Source organism: Microchirus variegatus (genome assembly GCF_963457635.1).
Source record: "Microchirus variegatus genome assembly, chromosome: 3".
NCBI classification, from domain to species: domain Eukaryota; kingdom Metazoa; phylum Chordata; class Actinopteri; order Pleuronectiformes; family Soleidae; genus Microchirus; species Microchirus variegatus.
This window is the reverse complement of record NC_139804.1, coordinates 33405934-33426171: the sequence shown is the minus strand read 5'-3', so window position 1 is coordinate 33426171 and position 20238 is coordinate 33405934. Positions and strand designations below refer to the sequence as shown.

The following is a 20238-nucleotide window of genomic DNA, read 5'->3' as shown; positions in this document are numbered from 1 at the left end:
GACCGTTGTATTAAAGCGGAACTAGACCGGAAGTTCCTATTATCGCTGTTTTTTTAGTGTGTATCTGCGTCATTACTTGTTTATGAAGCCCTGACGGTACGAAACAAACAGTTCAGCCATTGCTGAGAACGTTGTGTTTTATTGTAATCTCGGGGCTCAACGAGATCACTGAAAATCCCATAATAGTTACGTAAGCAGCGGTTCTCCTGAACAACCGATCATCCTGCTCCGGGCACTAGTCCGGGCACATCCCGTTGCGTACATTGAACCGCAGAAGAAGAATAACGTCCGTTGTGGAGGTGTTTCACGAGCAACAGTGTCTTCTGACTCTGGGTCTGACTCCGGTTTAAAGTCATAAAAGGGACTGCGGCGGGGAGTCGTGAAGTAGCTATTTTTAAACACTGTTAAAACAATGTTTTGATAATGAGGAGCAGTGCATCCGCCGTTCCAGAGGGGGGCGCTGCGCTTCTGAGAACGAATGTGCTGGATAGTACTGGCCAATCACAAGACTCTGTCTTCTGGGGGTGAAAGTTCACTCTGAAATATCGCAGCAGAAAAACACCGTCAGAAAAGAGGATTTCTATCGGCTCGTTTACAGCAACTAGGAGGTTTTTGACCATAAAAACAAGTTAATATATGTAAGTAGACCTCCATAACTAACATATATGTGCAACAGGACCACTCTATGTGACCTTTAAGTTTCACAAAGCGCAGTTGTCTAACCTTTTGGTTTCATTTTCATTTCGTCAGGACTGGTCCACCTCGTCGGTGTGCGTCTATAAATTGGCGTCGCTAGTGTTTCAAAACAAGAAGGAATGACACATGAATAATTGTATACTTTTGTTGGTAAACTCCAGGTTTTGTGTTTGCATACAACCTAACCAACGAAATAACACACTAACTAATTAAGATTGTCAGTAGGCTAGTGTAGCTGTGGCAGTCAAGCTGACTAGTGTGTGAATGTTTATTGTGTGTGTGTTGTGCAATAAAACTTCATAAAGAGTTAACTCGAGTTGTATCTGCCGTACTTGTTCTGATAACCCTTCCAGAGGAGAGTTTATTAAGCTATAGTAGATAATTTAGTGATAGTCTGGACATATGTTATTATAATGCCGGGCTTTGCGAGAAAATATGTTAAATATCTCAATAAACAGATTGTTTTTTAAAAAAAAAAACATGTTTAATTCAGTTTCCAGTGACATTAAACGTTACTCATGACAGGAGTTCACTTTGATTCACTTGCCACACAGCACACGTTTACACACGGTGCAGATTTTAGACATTTTCAGTCCGTAGAGCAGCGGCGTGAACAGCGGCTGACACGTCAGGAAGTACAACGATAGGAAGATGCTCAGATTATTAGGGACACTGCTCATATCAAACCTGCTCTGTATGATTTGAAACAAGCAGCCAAAGGAGAAGTTGAGCAGCGAGGCCAGGTGAGGTGTGCAGGTGCTGACGGCTTTCTGTCTCGTCTGATTACAACCAGAGAAACAGACTTTTAAAATCCTCACATACGTGATCAAGATCAGTACGAGCGGGAAAACAATGGAGATCATCGTGTAGACAAGGCCGTAAATGTTATTGACTCTCGCGTCAGAGCACGCCAGCTTCACAATGGAGTAGTTTCCGCAGTAAACTTTGTCGATGACGTTTCCACACAGTTGCAGACGTAAAGTCAGCATCATTAAAACAATGATTGCAAGAAGAGGGAACAACCAACTCAGGGCGATGAGCAGCGCGATTGTTTTGCTCGTCATACATGCATGATACTGCAGGGGGCGACAGATGGCGAGGTAGCGGTCGTACGACATGGCAGTGAGGCAGAATAACTCGATTGTGGCGTAAGAATAAACGCAGTAGATCTGCAGGTAACAGAAAACAGCAGAGATGGTGTGAACGTCGGAGAGAACGTGAAGCAGCAGCGCTGGAAACAAGCCCGTGCTGCCGTACACTTCATTTACAAACAGGCTGCACATAAACAGGTACATGGGCTCATGGAGACTTCTGTTCATACAGATAACTACAATCAGCAGCACGTTGGCGACGATGATCAACACATAGAGACACAGCAAAATCAGGAAGATGACATATTTAAAGAGACCAGGGTCAGAATAAGCAGCCAGAGTGAAATGTGACACCTGTGAGGAGTTCAGCATCATCTTCATCATCTTCACCCTAAAACACAACAAGACAAACTGTTCTTTATCACAGTAATAATATTAACAATTAATAATATTAATGATGATTATGTGTTTATATACAACTTTTTAGGCTGACGGGTTTTACAGATAATGAGGAAAAAAATATAAAACTAGAAGAAGTAAAATCTAAAACTCATGTCACTTTACATATAATGTGATTCACACGTTAAAACAAAGCCTCACCATCCCTGCTGACAACACGTAAAGTGAATAAAACTGAAGAAACTGAGCTGAGAAAAGGCTGCCGTAAATCTCAACAACCTGCATATAATCAAACTATTCATGAGTTAACGAGAATCGGCAGAAGTCAGAGAAAAACATTTTAGTAAATAAGTAAATCTTCACAAATAGATGATGTTTACTGTAGGATGTAAGGGAGAAGCTGAAAGAAAGGAAAATATGAATATGTAGAGCAAATAACTTTTAACTCTCTTCAAAATAACAATAAAAGATAAAATAAGGACATAAAATGTGGTAAAACAACGTGTCAAAATCGTATAATAATCAAAACAAGCCAAATAAAAACACATGAATGAAGCTCAGTTTAAAGGCAGAGGGTTGTTCTTAAAGGCACAGTGTGTAAGATTTAGCAACATCTCATAGTGAAGTGTGCATAAAGAAACTATGTTGATTCATTTAGCATCAAAATTCTAAAGATGTTATTGTGTTTGTCCTCCATAGAAGTGACTCAGGTCCTGACATAAACAAGGCTCATTCTGGAGTCATGCAAAAAAAAAATGCAACAATGCAATGTAAATAAACGATCACATGAACATGCTGTACAAATGTAGAAATAAGCATAATAAAAAAAGATGTAGTTAAAGTGCAGTGGAGTCAGCTGATGTCACACTGAGTGGGAAACTGTTCCACACACACACACAAACATAAAAACACCGTGAAGATAAAACATCACAACAGTTTCTGAACTCACCATTCACAGTATGTTGCAAAACTAATTACTCTCACAGATTTAAAATCAACTTGTGGAGAACGTGAGACTGTTTCACACTCTGTGTCATTATTTAATAACACACATCGTCATCGTTTGCCTTCACGTTCCTCGAGTTCAACACACTGAGCTCTGCACCCAATGACCGAATGTTCTGGGTTATTGATATTTCTCCAGCCAATCACAGTCACCGTGGACCTGAGATGCTGTGACGCTGCAGATCACGTGATGTTTGTTGTTGTGATCTTAGTTTTGGGAACAGGATTATTAATGATGTGGGATTGTGTTGACTTTATTGGTTCCCGTGAATTAACAAATAACAGATTTTAGGTTTTAGAAAGTGCCCCCAACTCTTTCTGCGCTCTGTCAACTGAAGTCTAATTCTTTAAAGAAAACGTTCAGTGGTTTATGTGGCTATTAAACAAAAGCTATGTCACTTTGTGAACTGCACCCTCTCCTGCACAAAAGACTTAAGGATATAAGCAGTTATGGATGAACAACTCTGTGTGCCGTGATCTGTGTGGGTTTTTCTCCAGGTTCTCCAGTTTCCTCTCACAGTCCAAAAACATGCAGATTAGGGGATTATTAGGGGATTAGAGTTGGGACTGTGATGGACGGACAACCACTTTCACCCTGAACATTCTAAACTGACAGTTGACTGAAATTGTTCCTTTGGGAAAATCTCAAAACGCCGGTCTCGCGTTTCCATGTAGACGACAAATTTTCTTTAGTCTAATATATGACGTCATCTAAATGATGACACCATATTATTTGTTGTCTTGTGTTTGGAGGTTGTTTTACCTTTAACTACTGTCAATGAAAAGTAACTAAAGTCAGCCTGAAAAGACGCTAGATATCACTAGAACACGTCCTAAGAAAACAAAACCTACTTGAATAAACAAAACCGATCAGTGATCGTTCCACAGTGATCGACGCCCGCAGTAAATACAGTTAAATGGATCTATCTCGTGCGGCTAAATTTAGTTTTATGACAGACATTTGGGAGATTTGACGCTAGTCGCTTTTTTTAGAACGAAAAATAAAGTCTGTAAAGTCGCAAAATATTATTATTAGACATTATTTCCTTTTTTTTTTTTCCTCTGACTCGTATCATTCTGTCTCAGTTTCTGTTATTATATCTAATGTGTAAAAATGAGTGTTACAGTGCCACCAACAGTCCAGGCATATGTACTACAGGAGGTTCCGCGTGGATGGAGCAATTTCTTGAAACAATGCCCTCTTTGGGGGGGGGGGGGGTCGTCTCTGTCTGGATGTGGCCTAAATAATAGTCCCTGCCCTCCAGCTCACCTCTCCCCCCTGTGTGAAGACATTTAAAGTCATGGCAGCAGAGGATCAGAGCAGTCAGGTGTGTGCTGCGTCTGTCACACTGACTGTGGTAAACTGCTGTCTCGAAGGGGAAATCGTCTCCAACGGCTTTAGTGAAATGTGATGAGATGAAGTGTGATCTCTGCTGCTGCTGATGCTCGATGTTGTCTCACGTACTTAGCTTCTCGCCTGTTTGTCCCGCTTATTTATCAGAACCGTCAGGAACTATAGTATAAAAACCTTCAGAGAGTCTCAGTTCGGGAACGTTAAGGGGCAGCAGAGAATATCCATATTTTTTAAAAACAAATCCTTCCATATCCTCATTGTATCATGTAGTCTGTATATCTGTTACATTTTGCTCCAGGCGGGAAACTGTAATTTACTTGATGTGCGACGGCTTTTCCTCGGCTCAGTTCCTTCTGTTTTATCATACCGTTTGTGTTGTAAACGGTGGGCGATGGATGTGTGCGTTGAATCACATCACTTTGAATGAAAAGTGCTTTGTTGTTTGTCATTCAGGGGAAGGTGACGTGACAAGAGCTTCTTGTTTTAGGTTTGCAGAAAATCCTTTGTACTTAATATCGCTGTTGCTGTGCTAATGAACCGTTTGAGGTTTGTCTGTGTGTGTGTGTGAGTCTGTAGCATGTTGAAGATGATGAAGCTGATGCTGAACTCCTCACAGGTGTCACATTTCACTCTGGATGCTTATTCAGACCCTGGCCTGTTTAAATATGTCATCTTCCTGACTGTGCTGTGTTTCTATGTGTTTATTATCGTCGCTAACGTGCTGCTGATTGTAGTTATCTGTGTGAACAGAAGTCTCCACGAGCCCATGTACCTGTTTCTGTGCAGCCTGTTTGTAAATGAGCTGTACGGCAGCACGGGCTTGTTTCCACTGCTGCTGCTTCACATCCTCTCCGACGTTCACTCCGTCTCCGCCGCCTTTTGCTTCCTGCAGAACTTCTGCTTGTACTCGTACGGCGGCGGCGAGTACCTGATCTTGGCCGTCATGTCGTACGACCGCTACCTCGCCATCTGTCGCCCCCTGCAGTACAGCGCGCACATGACGGCGGGCAGGATCGCCGCGCTCATCGCCTTCGCGTGGCTGTGTCCCCTGCTGCTGTGCATGGTGATGACGTCGCTCAGCGCGACCCTGCAGCTGTGCGGCAACGTCATCGACAAGGTCTACTGCGACAACTACTCCATCGTGAAGCTGTCGTGCGGCGCCACGGCGCTCAACAACATCTACGGCCTCTTCGTCACGTGCTGCTCCATCTTCTGCCCCCTGGTGCTGATCTTCGTCTCGTACATGAAGATCCTGAGGATCTGTTTCTCGGGTTCTAAGCAGACGCGGCAGAAGGCGGTGAGCACGTGCTCGCCTCACCTGGCCTCGCTGCTCAACTTCTCCTTTGGGGCCTTTTTTGAGATCATGCAGAGCAGGTTTAACATGAATAACATTCCCAACCTGATGAGGATATTTCTATCTCTGTACTGGCTCACGTGTCAGCCGCTGTTAAATCCTCTGGTTTACGGCCTCAACTTGTCCAAAATGAGAGTCATCTGTAAAAGTCTCATCTCTGCTGAAATCTAACTGACGCACAAACATTTTTCACTGCTTTATAATGTGTGTTATATTTTGTTGTGTTTCAATACATTTTGAAAATATGTTTTATTGAGGCCTTTACTATATGGAGTTTGTGTGCGTGTGTGTTTTTCCTCCAAAAGTCCAAAAACAACTCCTTATATGGACATCCTGGTGGTGTGTGTTTATAGGTCACATCTTCAGGCTTTACAAAATACTTCTTCTGTGTTGTTGAGTCAAAGTTATGATTCGTTTTATATTGCATATTTAAAATAATGCTAACACAAATTTAGTAGCAATAACTGCAGAAGTCACAAAAAAGACAGTTTTTATTTTATTTTTGTGCATAAAAATGAGCCAAACTGTGACGTATTTCCAACAAAAAATTCACAAATTCAATCCCATTTAGAAATATTTGAGTACTTCTCGTACTCAGGTGTGTTTATATAGTTCTTTCATCAGATGCCTATAGGTTGTATATCCTATAAAGTCGCTTTTAGAATATAAAACACTATATTGCACATTTGTATAGCCTCTGTATATATGTTTTAACAAAATCAGACTAAATGCTCTGATGATCTGAGGGTTACTTGGACATTGAAGTTTATCGCAAAGAGAGGAAATCTATTTTAACATTTTTGTGCTCTCTGAGTTCATTGTTCTGGGTTTTATTCTTTTTTGTTTGGGTGGAAACTGATATTTGCTGAATAAAACCGAATAAAGACAAAGCCAATATTGTTATAAATGTGTTTATTATTATTATTATTCATAATTATATGAATTGTGTTATGTGTGTGTGTGTGTGTGCGGTTAAAATAACAGAATGAACACGATTATCAAACAGTATCAGTATCAATAAAACCAGCTGTCTCAAACATGTCCAATATAGAATGTAGTCATTAAATGAATAGATTATTTAAAAGCAATTTAAACTACTGTGGACCAAATTGCTGTGGGCTTTATCCTCCACATGAAAGACAAGCGGGGGTTAGAGTGTCCAATTTACCTCATCCCCATAAGACATCACAGGGTCACATGGGGGAATACAAATATAATATAAAAAAATGTATTTAAATAAAATAAATAAAAAGACAAAATAAAGACTCGACCACACTAGACACTTTGAGTTTGTGACCCCATTGTAAACTACGACTCGTCTGTGAACAGAACTCGTCTCCAAAGTGCGTCACGCCATCGAAAGGCGAGAATTTGAACAATCGTGTTCGTTACAATTCATCTTCAGCCAAATTAAACTCTTAATTACTCACACATTCTCATAGCAAGGGCTGGTGTTCAAGACACCTTATCGTAAGTTACGGCTGCCTTTCAAGGTTCCCTCCCTAGATACCATCATGTGTTTGGGACAGTGAGGTCACACAGTGCACGAGTCACCTGACCTGAGCAGGTACAAAGCAGCAGGACGAGCGTGTGTGTGTGTGTGTGTGTGTGTGTGTGTGTGCTCAGACACAGACGGTGAGGCTGAGAGTCGTGAGCGTGGCTCGGGTTTGGGCTGATATGTGATAATATGTTTTTCGATACTTTTGTCTATTAGGGGAAGAAAATGATTATTGTGCTTTGTAAATAAGGGTTGAAATGTGGTTATGTACTTTGCCTTTTTGCAGAGATGTTGTTTTTGGTTGTCAAAGGGAGACGATTATAACGTAATATACATGAGGAGACACTGTGATTTTATTCTGGTCTGCATGTAGACAAACAGCAATGTAGAAGAAAACTTTAAAGCTGCAGTCGATAAAACTCGGATTGTTGTTTCATCTGCAGGTTTTTTTTATATATATGTTTAGTTCTCACAGTAAATAACGCTACACATTCAATACTGCACAGTCGACTTTAAACAATTACCGTATTTTCCGCACTATAAGGCGCACTTAAAAGCCTTTAATTTTCTCAAAAAACGACAGTGCGCCTTATAATCCGGAACGCCTTGTATATGGATCAATTGGTAAAGTTTGACTTACTCTGTTTTGTTGACATTCCCTTTAGCACAGCTCCATCTAGTGGATGCATAACGCAACCCCAGTCAAACGTTTGACTGCAATATCTTCTATTCTATGCGCCTTATAATCTGGTGCGCCCTATATATGAAAACAGTTCTAAAATAGGACATTCATTATAGGTGCGCCTTATAATCCGGTGCGGAAAATACGGTATATTGTAAAATATTGTCTCAATTGCAGTATCTCTCAGAAAAATCACATTCAGATTATTCAGACTGAATTATTTGTGCAGGACTGCTGTCCCCTGTACGTTCTGTATGAAAATACACATGTGTGTGTGAGCTGTGTTCAGCGATTAAGATGAAGATCCTGTTAAACTCCACTCAGGTGTCTCATTTTACGCTCGCAGCGTACGTGGACACCGGCCTCTTCAGGTACCCGATCTTCCTGATTTTGCTGTGTCTGTACGCGCTGATCATCGTTTCTAACGTGCTGCTGATCGGGCTCATCTGCATGAGCAGAAGTCTGCACGAACCCATGTACCTGTTTCTGTGCAGCCTGTTTGTCAACGAACTGTACGGCAGCACGGGCTTGTTTCCGCTCCTGATGCTGCACATACTCTCCAACGTCCACGTCGTCTCGGCCACCTTCTGCCTCCTGCAGGTGTTCTGCCTCTACTCCTACGGTGGGGTGGAGTTTTTCACCTTGGCCATCATGTCGTACGACCGTTACCTTGCCATCTGTCACCCTCTGCAGTACAACGCGCGCATGACATCCACTAAGATCCCGTGGCTCATTGCTCTGACTTGGCTGTATCCGTTTTTCAACAACATCTTCATCGTGTACGGCATGACCGCTCCTCTGCAGCTGTGCGGGAACATCATCGACAAGGTCTACTGCGACAACTACTTCATCGTCAAGCTGTCGTGCTTCGACCCGAGCCTGAACAGCATCCTCGGCCTGGCGCACATGTTCACCGTCATCTTCTGCCTCTTCGCGCTCATCCTGTACACATACACGAGGATTTTAAGAGTCTGCGTGATGGGCTCCAAGCGGGCGAGGCGGAAGGCGTTCAGCACGTGCGTGCCTCACCTGATCTCGCTGTTCAACTTCTCCATCGGGGCGTTCTTCGAGATCGTTCAGAGCAGGTTCAACATGAGCCACGTGCCCAACGTGGCGCGCGTCGTCCTGTCACTGTACTGGCTCACGGCTCAGCCGCTCATCAACCCGCTGGTGTACGGTCTGCAAATGTCCAAGATACGCTTCGTTTACAAAAACCTGGTGTTTCGGAGAAAAGTGTGAGTCGACGACAAACGGGCAAAGTCGAGCTGCTGTCAGAGGACTGACTGTGTGTTACGAGGAGTGGCTCAAGACAATGTCCAGACAAAATGACCTGACTCGAGACAAAGAGTAATTTATGAAATACCTTTTTAATTTTGGCTCATTCACAAACACAAGAGGCGCGCCTTTTTTTCTTGCTCTGCTTTCTGTCTCGTGTTTAATGTTTTAATTAATGCTCAAAAATGAAGCTGTTCATCAAACACTGTTCAGAAAAAGCAGGTCGACGGGATGTGGTAAATCTCACTGTGTACTGAACCTGTTACTCTGCTGTTAATGACATCACAATAGTAACTGTTCATGAATTTTTGCATTTTTATTGTCATTATTGATCAAATCTCAAAGCTGGGTTTTAATTATTCCATCCAACACACACACAAACACACACACACACACACACACACACTTCATTCACAGGGAGGCCACTCATAGATAGAATACACTATATACCTAAACCCAATTCTTACCCTAAAATCAGGTTTTATCCATGAAAAACCTGGACCAGCCAAAATGTCCCCACATCGTATGGCTTGTGTTGTGGTCCTCACAAAGCCACAAATACAAGACAGCGCGCACACACACACACACACCTGATTCACATAAGCTAATTAGAGCTGACAGAAGAAACACACACACACACACACACTTACGCAACACTTTAAGGTTCATTACACCCAAATATGAATGTGTGTATTTTACATTTGTAAAGGTTTATTCCACATAAATACGACTTATTCAACACACCATTCAAATCCATGTATGTTTTAGTCTATTCATACGTTCTCAAATGACTTTAATGCCTTTTGGATTAATGTCCACTTTAACATGTTCACGCCACTTCAACGTGTTGTTCATGCACATTCATGTCAAACTATAAACTTTAGATACAAATTCAAGTTTATAGAGTCTGGTATAGCCGTGTCTGATGACTCAGCAGTTATTGTGACCTCTGACCTTATGTTAGTCATGACCTCTGTGTTATCATGTTAACATTTCCTTATATCTGCCTTTCTTCTGCATTGTTACAGTTCAAATTTAAATAAAACAATTGTCTTCTTTTGAAGATATAAATTCACATATCTGTACTTTACTTTGTTGTATGTATTTCTAGCTTCCTCTAACTCTCTTTGTTACTACCAAATAAAATAAGAAGAAGAAGAGTTGGAGTATTATGGTCTGTAGAGCTTTTCTAGTCTTGATGAGCTGCTCTACGCTACACTTTTAACATTCACACATCTTTCATACCCATTCAACATGGGGTTAAGTGTCTTGCTCAGGGACACACATATAGACTAGCAGAATCGGGAATTGAACCCACAGCCTTCCAGTTGAAAGACAACTCGCCCTGATCTACCACGGCTCTATCCTTTTCCACAAGATTGAACAGTTATGAAACATACAAAACGAAAAGCAAAGAACATAACACAAACAGCACAAACAGTTTCCTGTGCACAACTGATGAAAACATGACAAGAACAAAGACAACTTTATATTTTAAAATAAATATAAAGTGCAGGGATGCATCACTTTTTAAGAATCGGTCCACAGTCCATACAACCTATAAGACATTAAAAATAATAATAGTCAATTTGGCAGCTTGTATTTTGGAAATGTGCAATAAATGGGCCTAACACCTTGTTGAATTTAGATTTGTTATTTGAAAGAATATATCAAATATCAGCTAAATGTAAACATGAAACCATATTATTAAAGCTGGGCGGTGAGGCCTTTTTGATTCTCCTAAAACTTGACTATTTTATATGAGAATTTACTTTTCATACTAGTAAAGTTACTTTTGATACTGAAGTACAGTAAATGTCATAAACTTTAAAGGTACAATATGTAGTATTTATGGGTTTATATAACCCAAAATCCACTTTTTATACATATTATGGGCTCCTGCATTGTCTAGTCGCTGTATAATAGTTTTTGTTTCATTTTCGTAGTGTTTCAAAAAGTCATGTTAAATAACATGACCGCGGACCGCGGTTGCATAGCCACTGTTAGCAGCGAGACGCCATGTTTCTACCGGAGCCTGTAAGGACAAACGCGAGAGAACAAAACAAGCGTCTCTTTACTTGTAGCGGAAGTCCCGCCTCCACTCTCTTCGCTTTGTCTGCTACGGCCGCGGTAGCTCCGCCCTCTCCCTCGCCTCACGAACCTCATCTGCTGACACGGAGAAAGACGACGAGGACGACGTTTGACCAGCTGCGGATACCGTAGCGCTCAGGGAAGGGAGGGGGTGAGCAGAGGAGCAGTTCTTTGTTGTAAATTTCAGCCTCTCCTCTAGATGGCACTATAAACTACTTATTTCCCCTTTAAGACTTTTACTTATGTATTATACATATACTATGTATTATAGTATATGTATAATACATATATAGTATAGTACAGTGTCGAGAGTTGGAGAGATGAGTATTAGATGACTAATTCGACCACCACATTGACTAACCCTTTCCAGATTGATGACGTGGTATTCATTTATGATCATCTACTACCCCGGCAATGCTGGAAAATAGGACGAGTTCAGGAAATATTTTCCGGACGAGACGAGAGAGTCCGCTCATGCTCTGTTCAGCTGCCAAACCAAGGCCCATACAGTTTACTTTATATATCATTATAACTATATAACCTTGAACTGAATTCAATTATTCTGCTGAAGAACATTTCCACGTTCATCGTAGTGCTGATCCTCATTTGAGGATCCAGCACCACGGACAGCACTACGTCGACATGCACCACGGAAATTTTCGAGTTATGATTATGAGATATACTGTGGGCGTGCACGCGCTATAGGGGTTTAACGCGTGTCACTATTGTACTGAAGCGAACGCTTCAGACGACTTAACACGTGCACGTGTGACTGAAAATAGCCTAAACTGTCACATCGCTCTCTCTTGGTAATGCTTGCAACTGTTAAACTCAAGACGAGCGTGCGTACAAGGCGTCGCGTATTTGAGGCGTAGTTCGCCCGTCACGTAGGCATATGTGCAACAACGCGCGTGCAGCATCTGCGTGACGCATAGGTGACGCCCGTCTGTCCATTGAAAGTGGATGGAATTTACACGCTCATGTTAGAGGTTTGATGTCATCGCATAGGCGCTGTACACGCGTTTTTAGTATAGTGTGTGTCTGATGCCCTTGATAGTGTGTTTGTGTGTGTGTGTGTGTGTGTGTGTGTGTGTGTGTGTTCTTGCGGCATACTGAGGACCAGTGAGGGTTTTTAACCAACAAAATGAGGTCATTTTTACGGAGTGAGGACATTTTGGCCGGTCCTCACTTTGTTTTCATTGAAATCACTTCCTTAGGTTGCTATAACATGCTATACTCTATTTGTCCAAAAAAAAATTCAATTTTGGGTCAAATTTTTTTTTTAATTTTGGACGACATAGTATGGTATGATGTTGTTGTCAAATTTTGGATCAAAAATTTTTGGTCAATTTTTTTAAAAATAGTATGACGTTTTTGTCAAATTTTGGATCAAAAATTTTTGGTCAATTTTTTTTATTTATTTTGGTCAACATAGTATAGAATGATGTTTTTGTCAAATTTGGACAAAAATTTTGGGTCAAATTTTTTTTTTTAATTTTGGTCAACAGTACAGAATTATGCTGGTCCTCACTTTGTCAGCACTTTTACCCGGTCCTCATAATGCAGCAAGTACAAGAATGTCTGTGTGTGTGTGTGTGTGTGTGTGTGTGTGCGGAGCAGTGGGTGTGTCACCTCTCATTCTCACGTTTAAAACACAGCAGACTCAGAGCATCAGCTCAGTCTGTGTGTGTGTGAGACGCTGTGTCACACTTTATATGTTATTGTACATTCATGTGTTATTGTACAGTGTAACAGATGTTTTTCAGTGAGTGAGTCAGGAGGAGGATGAGGAGGAGGAGGATGAAGATTTTCTTGAACTCCTCTCAGGTGTCATATTTCACTCTGGCTGCTTACTCTGACCCTGGCCCGGTCAAATATGTCATCTTCTTGTTTGTGCTGTGTTTCTTCCTGTTGATCATCGCTGCTAACTTGCTGCTGATTGTAGTCATCTGTGTGAACAGAAGCCTCCATGAGCCCATGTATCTGTTCCTGTGCAGCCTGTTTGCAAATGAACTGTACGGCAGCATGGGCTTGTTTCCCGCGCTGCTGCACCACATCCTGTCCGACGTCCACGCCGTGCCCTCCTACGTCTGCCTCCTGCAGATCTACATGATCCACTACTACGGCAGCGTCGAGATGTCCACGCTGAGCGTCATGTCGTACGACAAGTACCTGGCCATCTGTCACCCTCTGCAGTACCACAGGCGCATGACGCCCGCCAAAGTGGGCGCGCTCACGGCGTTCGTGTGGCTGTACAGCGTGCTCGCCACCTTTACGATGCTGTCCCTGACGATGGGTCTGCAGCTGTGCGGCAACACCATCGACAAAGTCTACTGCGACAACTTCTCCGTGGTGCGCCTGTCGTGCTTCGACACGAGCGTCAACAACGTGTACGGGCTCGTGTACATGTTCACCGTGATCGTGTCGCTCATCGTGCTCATCGTGTACTCGTACGCGCGCATCCTCAGAGTCTGCTTCTCCGGTTGCACGCAGACGCGGCAGAAGGCCGTGAGCACGTGCACGCCTCACCTGGCCTCGCTCATCAACTTCTCGTTCGGAGCGTTCTTTGAGATCATCCAGAGCCGCTTTGACATGAGCCGCGTCCCCACCACCGTGCGGGTCTTCTTGTCCCTGTACTGGCTCGTTGCGCAGCCGCTCTTTAACCCGCTCATGCACGGACTCATCCTGACCAAAATACGCGTGGTGTGTAAGAGTCTGACTGTCAGGAAATGATGGAGTGACATTGTTTTCATCTTTGTTTCAGTGTGGTTGTACAACATATATAAATGTGTGTGTAGGAGCGTAATCCTAGTTGTTTTTTCCATTATATTAAGCTGAGTTGATTGCATGTATATGGGCAGCAGAGGTGGAAAGAGTACTGAAATGTTCTCAAGTATAAGTGACCACTATTTTTGATAAGTGCAGTACAAAGAAAAGATACTGTTACTTAGTGACTTTTTAACAAGGTTGGGTTTCTTTCTTTTGTAGTAAAAAGAATGTGGGGATGCACATCTTACATCAGTCAAAATGGGTCAAAGGTCACAAATGTTTTAACTCTCTCACTCGTTCAGGGATCTTAATTAACAAGCACCTGTACTCATCATTTACTCAGTAACGGATGTGATTTAAAATGTTAAAAGCAGAGATGTTAACTCTGCTGCTTCTTTTACATGACTGTGTTAAGACGTATACAGACCTGGTTTAGGTAAGGGTTGTTAGGCACTTTGGGTAAAGGACTATAGGTCAGGAGTCTGAAACCTCCATTTTTGACACCACGTAATAAGTTATATATATATATATATATAGATATAAAAGATCTAGGTTTTTTTTCAGAACTACAAGAAAGAAAACTGCTGTCTTTAACTGTGAAGGAAAACACTGGCACGTGTACAGGCCGACCTTGACATAAACCACAGAACTGTGTTAATCTATTTGTGTCTTTCTGTTATTTGTGGAAAATTTATAAAATAAATACTGACCCACTTTGAAATAAACAGAAACATTGTTTTGATTTGATGTCTTTCATGCTTTAGAAAAACTGTGTGTATGTGTGTGTGTGTGTGTGTGCAAAGAGCATTTCAGCTGCTTTTTTTACCTCACTATGTTAAAATGTACAGTATATACAGGGGCTATAAGAAAATAATGTGAAATATACCCGTCAGCTTACCGAGTGATGCTTCCATCAGGCCAGAGTTTCTCAGTCCTGGTCCTGAGGACCCACTGTCCAGCTGGTTCTGATTAATGTTTCCCTGCTACAACACGCCTGATTTAAATGAATGGGTAATTATCAGAGCTTTTGCAGAGCTCGATGATGAGTTGATTTGAATCATGTTTACAGTGTTTCTGACAGACATGGAACGATTATTCCTGTCATGATTCTCCTGATCAAAAGAATTGGGATTATTATGGCAATAATTTTAAAAACATATGAGGGTTTTTTTTATATATATTAAAACCTTAATTTTAATAAGCTTTCAGAAAATGTGCACCCATATAGATATATGTCCATATGAATCATACGATTCATAAGCCATTAGTTAAGTTCAGCATTTTTAATTAGGTTACTGTTAAATAATGAAAAGGTTCTGGGGGAAAAATGCTAAATAAGAAAAAAAACGATTACAATAATAATGGTACAGAGTTGTTATGTTGGACAATTCAGTTTTTTTAAGTGGTAAGAAAATATCTGTCTTTCCTGGTGTCCACGTCTCTGGTTGTTTCCCAGTTCCAGGAAGTTCTCACAGCACATTTAACACCAGCATGGCAATGCTACGTTATGTATACAACAGTCTCAATACAACTCAAGTTACCTGTATTGACTTTACACGCACCGTCGTAGATAACCTTGTTGCGTACGATGCTAGATAGCGTTGCTCCTCTGAAAAAGAAAGCAGTGAATCAGAGGAGATTAGGTGTACAATTCACATAACACAAGCTCTAAAACAGGCTTTACGTAATTTAGAACGAAAAATGGCGTTCCCCTAATTTAGAGGAATTTCATGTAGCCTGGAAAGACCGAAAAGGCCCTACACAAAGCTAGAGCACTTTGCTGGTATGAGTCATGTTTATCTGTACATGTTATGAGCTCAGCGTTTGGGCCCATAGTCTTCATCCTATACATGCTTCCATTAGGTAACGTTATTAGAAAGCACAACATACGCTTTAATTACTGGCCACGTTGTCACTTTAGATGGCATTACCATGGCTTCCAGTTCCACTGGATGGAACTTTGGAGTTATTTTTGACCGGGAAATGTCATTTGAGTCCCACATAAAACTTTCATCCAAACTGGCTGAGGCAGACGGATGCTTATCTTTGAGTCTGGTTCCTGTCAGAGATTTGGTCATTGTGTTAACGGTTGAGTTAACACAATGACCAAGTGCGTTGTGACTGTCATGAGCTGTGATCTGGCAAAATACAAATATTTGATATTATATTAAAGCGGAACTAGACCGGATGTTCCTATTATCGCTGTTTTTTTTGGTGTGTATCTGCGTCATTACCTTGTTTATGAAGCCCTGAAGGTTCTAAACAAACAGTTCAGCCACTGCTGAGAACGCTGTGTTTTATTGTAATCTCGGGGCTCAACGAGATCACTGAAAATCCCGTAATAGTTACGTAAGCAGCGGTTCTCCTGAACAACCGATCTTCCTGCTCCGGGCACTAGTCCGGGCACATCCGGTTACGTACATTGAACCGCAGAAGAAGAATAACGTCCGTTGTGGAGGTGTTTCACGAGCGACAGTGTCTTCTGACTCTGGGTCTGACTCCGGTTTAAAGTCATAAAGGGACTGCGGCGGGGAGTCGTGACGAAGCTATTTTTAAACACTGTTAAAACAATGTTTTGATAATGAGGAGCAGTGCATCCGCCGTTCCAGAGGGGGGCGCTACGCTTCTGAGAACGGATGTGCTGGATAGTACTGGCCAATCACAAGACTCTGTATTCTGGGGGTGAAAATTCACTCTGAAATCTCGCAGCAGAAAAACACTGTCAGAAAAGAGGATTTCTATCGGCTAGGTTACAGCCACTAGGAGGTTTTTGACCATAAAAACAAGTTAATATATGTAAGTAGACCTCCATAACTAACATTTATGTGCAACAGGACCACTCTATGTCACCTTTAATATTATATATTATTGATATATTGATATATTGATATAAAGATTTGATATTCTGAGTACTGACATTGGATACTTATTTTAGGCCTAGCTTCCTTGCCATTGGGCTCCTTTTGAGCTGGATTTAATTGGCCGTTGCCTTGATTTTGACGCGTAGACCTGGCAACCCTGGTCCAGAGGGAACGAGTAGCCTATAAAATGTGACGACGTGAGCGAGTTCATGCAGTGAGGAAGGAGCGAGAAGGGTCTGTTGAACTCAGACACGAGCAGCACCAACGTCCATCAATCCTCATGTCTCCGTGTGTGGACTCAGATCGGGTGAACATGATTTCTGACTTGTGACTTTGTTGTTGTTGTTGTTGTTGTCGATGTGTCACCATGAACAACTCTGTGAACTGGCTGCAGATCACCTTCACCATCTACAGCTCTCTGGGTGTGTACAATGTTGCCCTGGTTGTGTTTGTCTTCGTCGTCTACGTTTCCAGCGTGTGCATTAACCTCCTCCTGGTGGCAGTCATTTGCACGGATCCCCGCCTGTGCAGCAGACCCATGTACGTGCTGCTCGTGAACCTGTGTCTGTGTGGCATGGTGGGCACCACATCAGTGTGTCTCAGCATCATCAAGCATGTGCTGCACCACAATCAGCAAATGTCCTTGCAGGCATGTCTGACCCAGGTCTTCTTTAATAGCATGTACAGCACCTGCATATTCTGTATCCTGGCACTGATGGCGTACGACCGCTACGTCTCCATCTGCAAACCACTGCTGTACCACACCATCATGACTCCACTGAGGGTCAACCTGATGCTGCTGGTGGTTTACGTCGTCCTCAGCTCCTTCTCGGGCGTGCAGGTGTATCTGACGTCCAGGCTGCAGCTGTGCAGACACGCCGTCGACAAGCTCTTCTGTTACAGTTTGGTGATCGCTTACCTCTCCTGTCAGAACTCAACAGTGATTTATGTTTATGGCCTATCCTGCGCGTGCTTCTTCATCATGCTCCCGTGTTGTCTGGTCATTCTCTCCTACGTCCACATCTTCATGGTGATCGTGAAGAAATCGAAGGACTCCCGGAAGAGGGCGCTGCAGACATGCACCCCTCACTTAGTCACGTTCATGAACTTCTCCGTGGCGTCCTTCTTCGGAGTCATTTACAACCGACTGAGTCAGGACCTGCCGAAATTTGTCACGATTTTCATCTCCGTGAATTTTTTCATCGTCCCTCCTCTGCTCCATCCCATAATCTACGGGATCAAAATGCAGGAGATTCGACACAGTATCGGCAAAAGGCTGAGGGATGTAAAACGGAACTGCGACTTCAAGGGAACACAAAATTAAAAGACAAAGCACTTAGCGTAGTTAATACACAGCGTGTTTATACTGTGTATACTGTGTGTACTGTGTATACTGTGTGTACTGTGAGTACTGTGTGTACTGTGTGTACTGTGATACAGTGCTTGAAGTGGGCCGGTCATGTCCTTACATTCACTTCTGTCCAATTCATTATTATAGCCTATGATAATCATTTCTCAAGGTGCACGGAATGATGCCAAAAGAAGAAGAAGACACCGTACAGCAGGGGTCTCAAAGTCAAATGACCTGGGGGCCAATGTGCATCTATTGTGGTCAAGCCTGTGGTTGGCCTAGAGAACAAAAAGGGGGGGGGGGGAACAACTGTTCACTAGCAAACAGATATTATATTCTATCACCTCACTGACAGCTGTGCCTCAGCTACACACTGTGTTTAAAAGACGCTGAGGTTATGGGCCAAGTTTTCATTATAACATGATATTAAGTGGGGGGAGGCCTCATGTAATCGATTGGGGGGCCTCATGTGGCCCCTGGGCCCGCCAGTTTGAGACCCCTGCCTCTGTACAGCATCATAACACGACGCCAAATAAAATGGACTGTGTGCTTGAAGTTTAAATCCCTGTTGGAAATGTTAAAGATAATCTACAAGTTGGCAAAATGTGGAACATATGTCCGTCCAGTTGTTGGTTTATTTTAATGTCGACTAAATGTTTCAATAAATGGATGTTGTGAACATCGCAAATGTCTTGTGGTATCTTTTATTTAATGACGATTTTAATATATTTTGAGATATCAGTGATTGTCAAATATTACAAGGGTTTGTGCCCGGCAAAACAACATTATAAGCTCAATTTATAGTCAAATGACGACACACTCGGAATCTTTCTGCGTGGAGTTTGCATGTTCTCAGGCTTCTACTGTCTCCAGTCACAGTCCAAAAACATGCAGAGGTTGAATGATAGTTTGTCTGGTGACCTGGTTCCTGGGTGCACTGTCTTAGCTAGGATGGTGGCTGCTGTGACCTTTGACCCTCATGTGGAGCCTTAAGCAGTAGACAAACAGATACATATAAAAATGATCATCATTAGCACATGTTTTATATAATTGGTCAATCGTACACCTGACTAAATCCCAGACTTTGTGCAAGTGTACGTATAAGAATAGATGAAGTCACAGCGTGGTCATAGTGTATATTATATATATTTAATACAAAATTGTATTAAAAAAAGTTTACACTGGGATATAAGTGGTTAAAATCATGTTTAACTCCCCCACAGGGGGGCGCTCACATAATGTTGTTAAATGTTGTTCATATTGTCGAGAGACTTCGGTGGACAACAGGGGACGGGCTAATGGTCAGAGTCGCCGTGGTGACATCATCACCTCAATGAGCTTCCTTTGTTACATCAACACAAACTCTACCAGGAGATGCATCTGTTTTCTGCAGTAACCATGGCGACGGCTAATTGGCCTGTTAACGAAGCCGGCTTTGCCATCCCTCCAGAATGTCCAAGTGTCCACACAGGCCCGTGTGTCCTCAGGGTGATGACAGCCAGGAAGAGACACTCTACTGGGACTCATTACTGACACCGTTCGTCACTGTGGCTCAAACTATGACAAATAAACAGGCGAAAGAAAAAGTTTGTCTTACTCGAGGTCAGTCATAGTAGCACCCTGCGCCGAGAACCAGATTTTAGCCACACTTAACACCTTCACGTATAATAAAGCACAATAAGCTCCGACTAGGACTACACTATTTGTCCTGAGTGATCCGATCACATGTTGACAAAACTAAGTACAGGTCTGAACACACAATGTGTCCCAAATGAGTCCCCAGGCCCGATCACAAAAAGACACATTCAAATG

At 42.3% G+C, this 20238-nt stretch overlaps 3 protein-coding genes across 3 annotated transcripts; 2 read left to right on the top strand and 1 right to left on the bottom strand.

Moving 5' to 3' along the window:
• Window positions 1-1235: 1235 nt before the first annotated feature.
• Window positions 1236-2168, bottom strand: LOC310924496 (olfactory receptor 11A1-like; the record flags this gene model as incomplete). Its single annotated transcript, XM_083886248.1, has 1 exon — window positions 1236-2168. One exon carries the CDS (start codon window positions 2166-2168, stop codon window positions 1236-1238), a length of 933 nt encoding a protein of 310 aa, XP_083742374.1.
• Window positions 2169-5134: 2966 nt separating this feature from the next.
• LOC310925118 (olfactory receptor 10A6-like) lies at window positions 5135-6070 on the top strand (the record flags this gene model as incomplete). The annotated part of the gene is made up of 1 exon (XM_083886988.1): window positions 5135-6070. The coding sequence occupies one exon, from the start codon at window positions 5135-5137 to the stop codon at window positions 6068-6070; it is 936 nt and encodes a 311-aa protein (XP_083743114.1).
• Window positions 6071-8376: 2306 nt separating this feature from the next.
• Window positions 8377-18399, top strand: LOC310925117 (uncharacterized protein; the record flags this gene model as incomplete). The annotated part of the gene is made up of 3 exons (XM_083886987.1): window positions 8377-9314; window positions 13443-14166; window positions 17470-18399. The coding sequence occupies 3 exons, from the start codon at window positions 8377-8379 to the stop codon at window positions 18397-18399; spliced, it is 2592 nt and encodes an 863-aa protein (XP_083743113.1).
• Between the last annotated feature and the right edge of the window lie 1839 nt (window positions 18400-20238).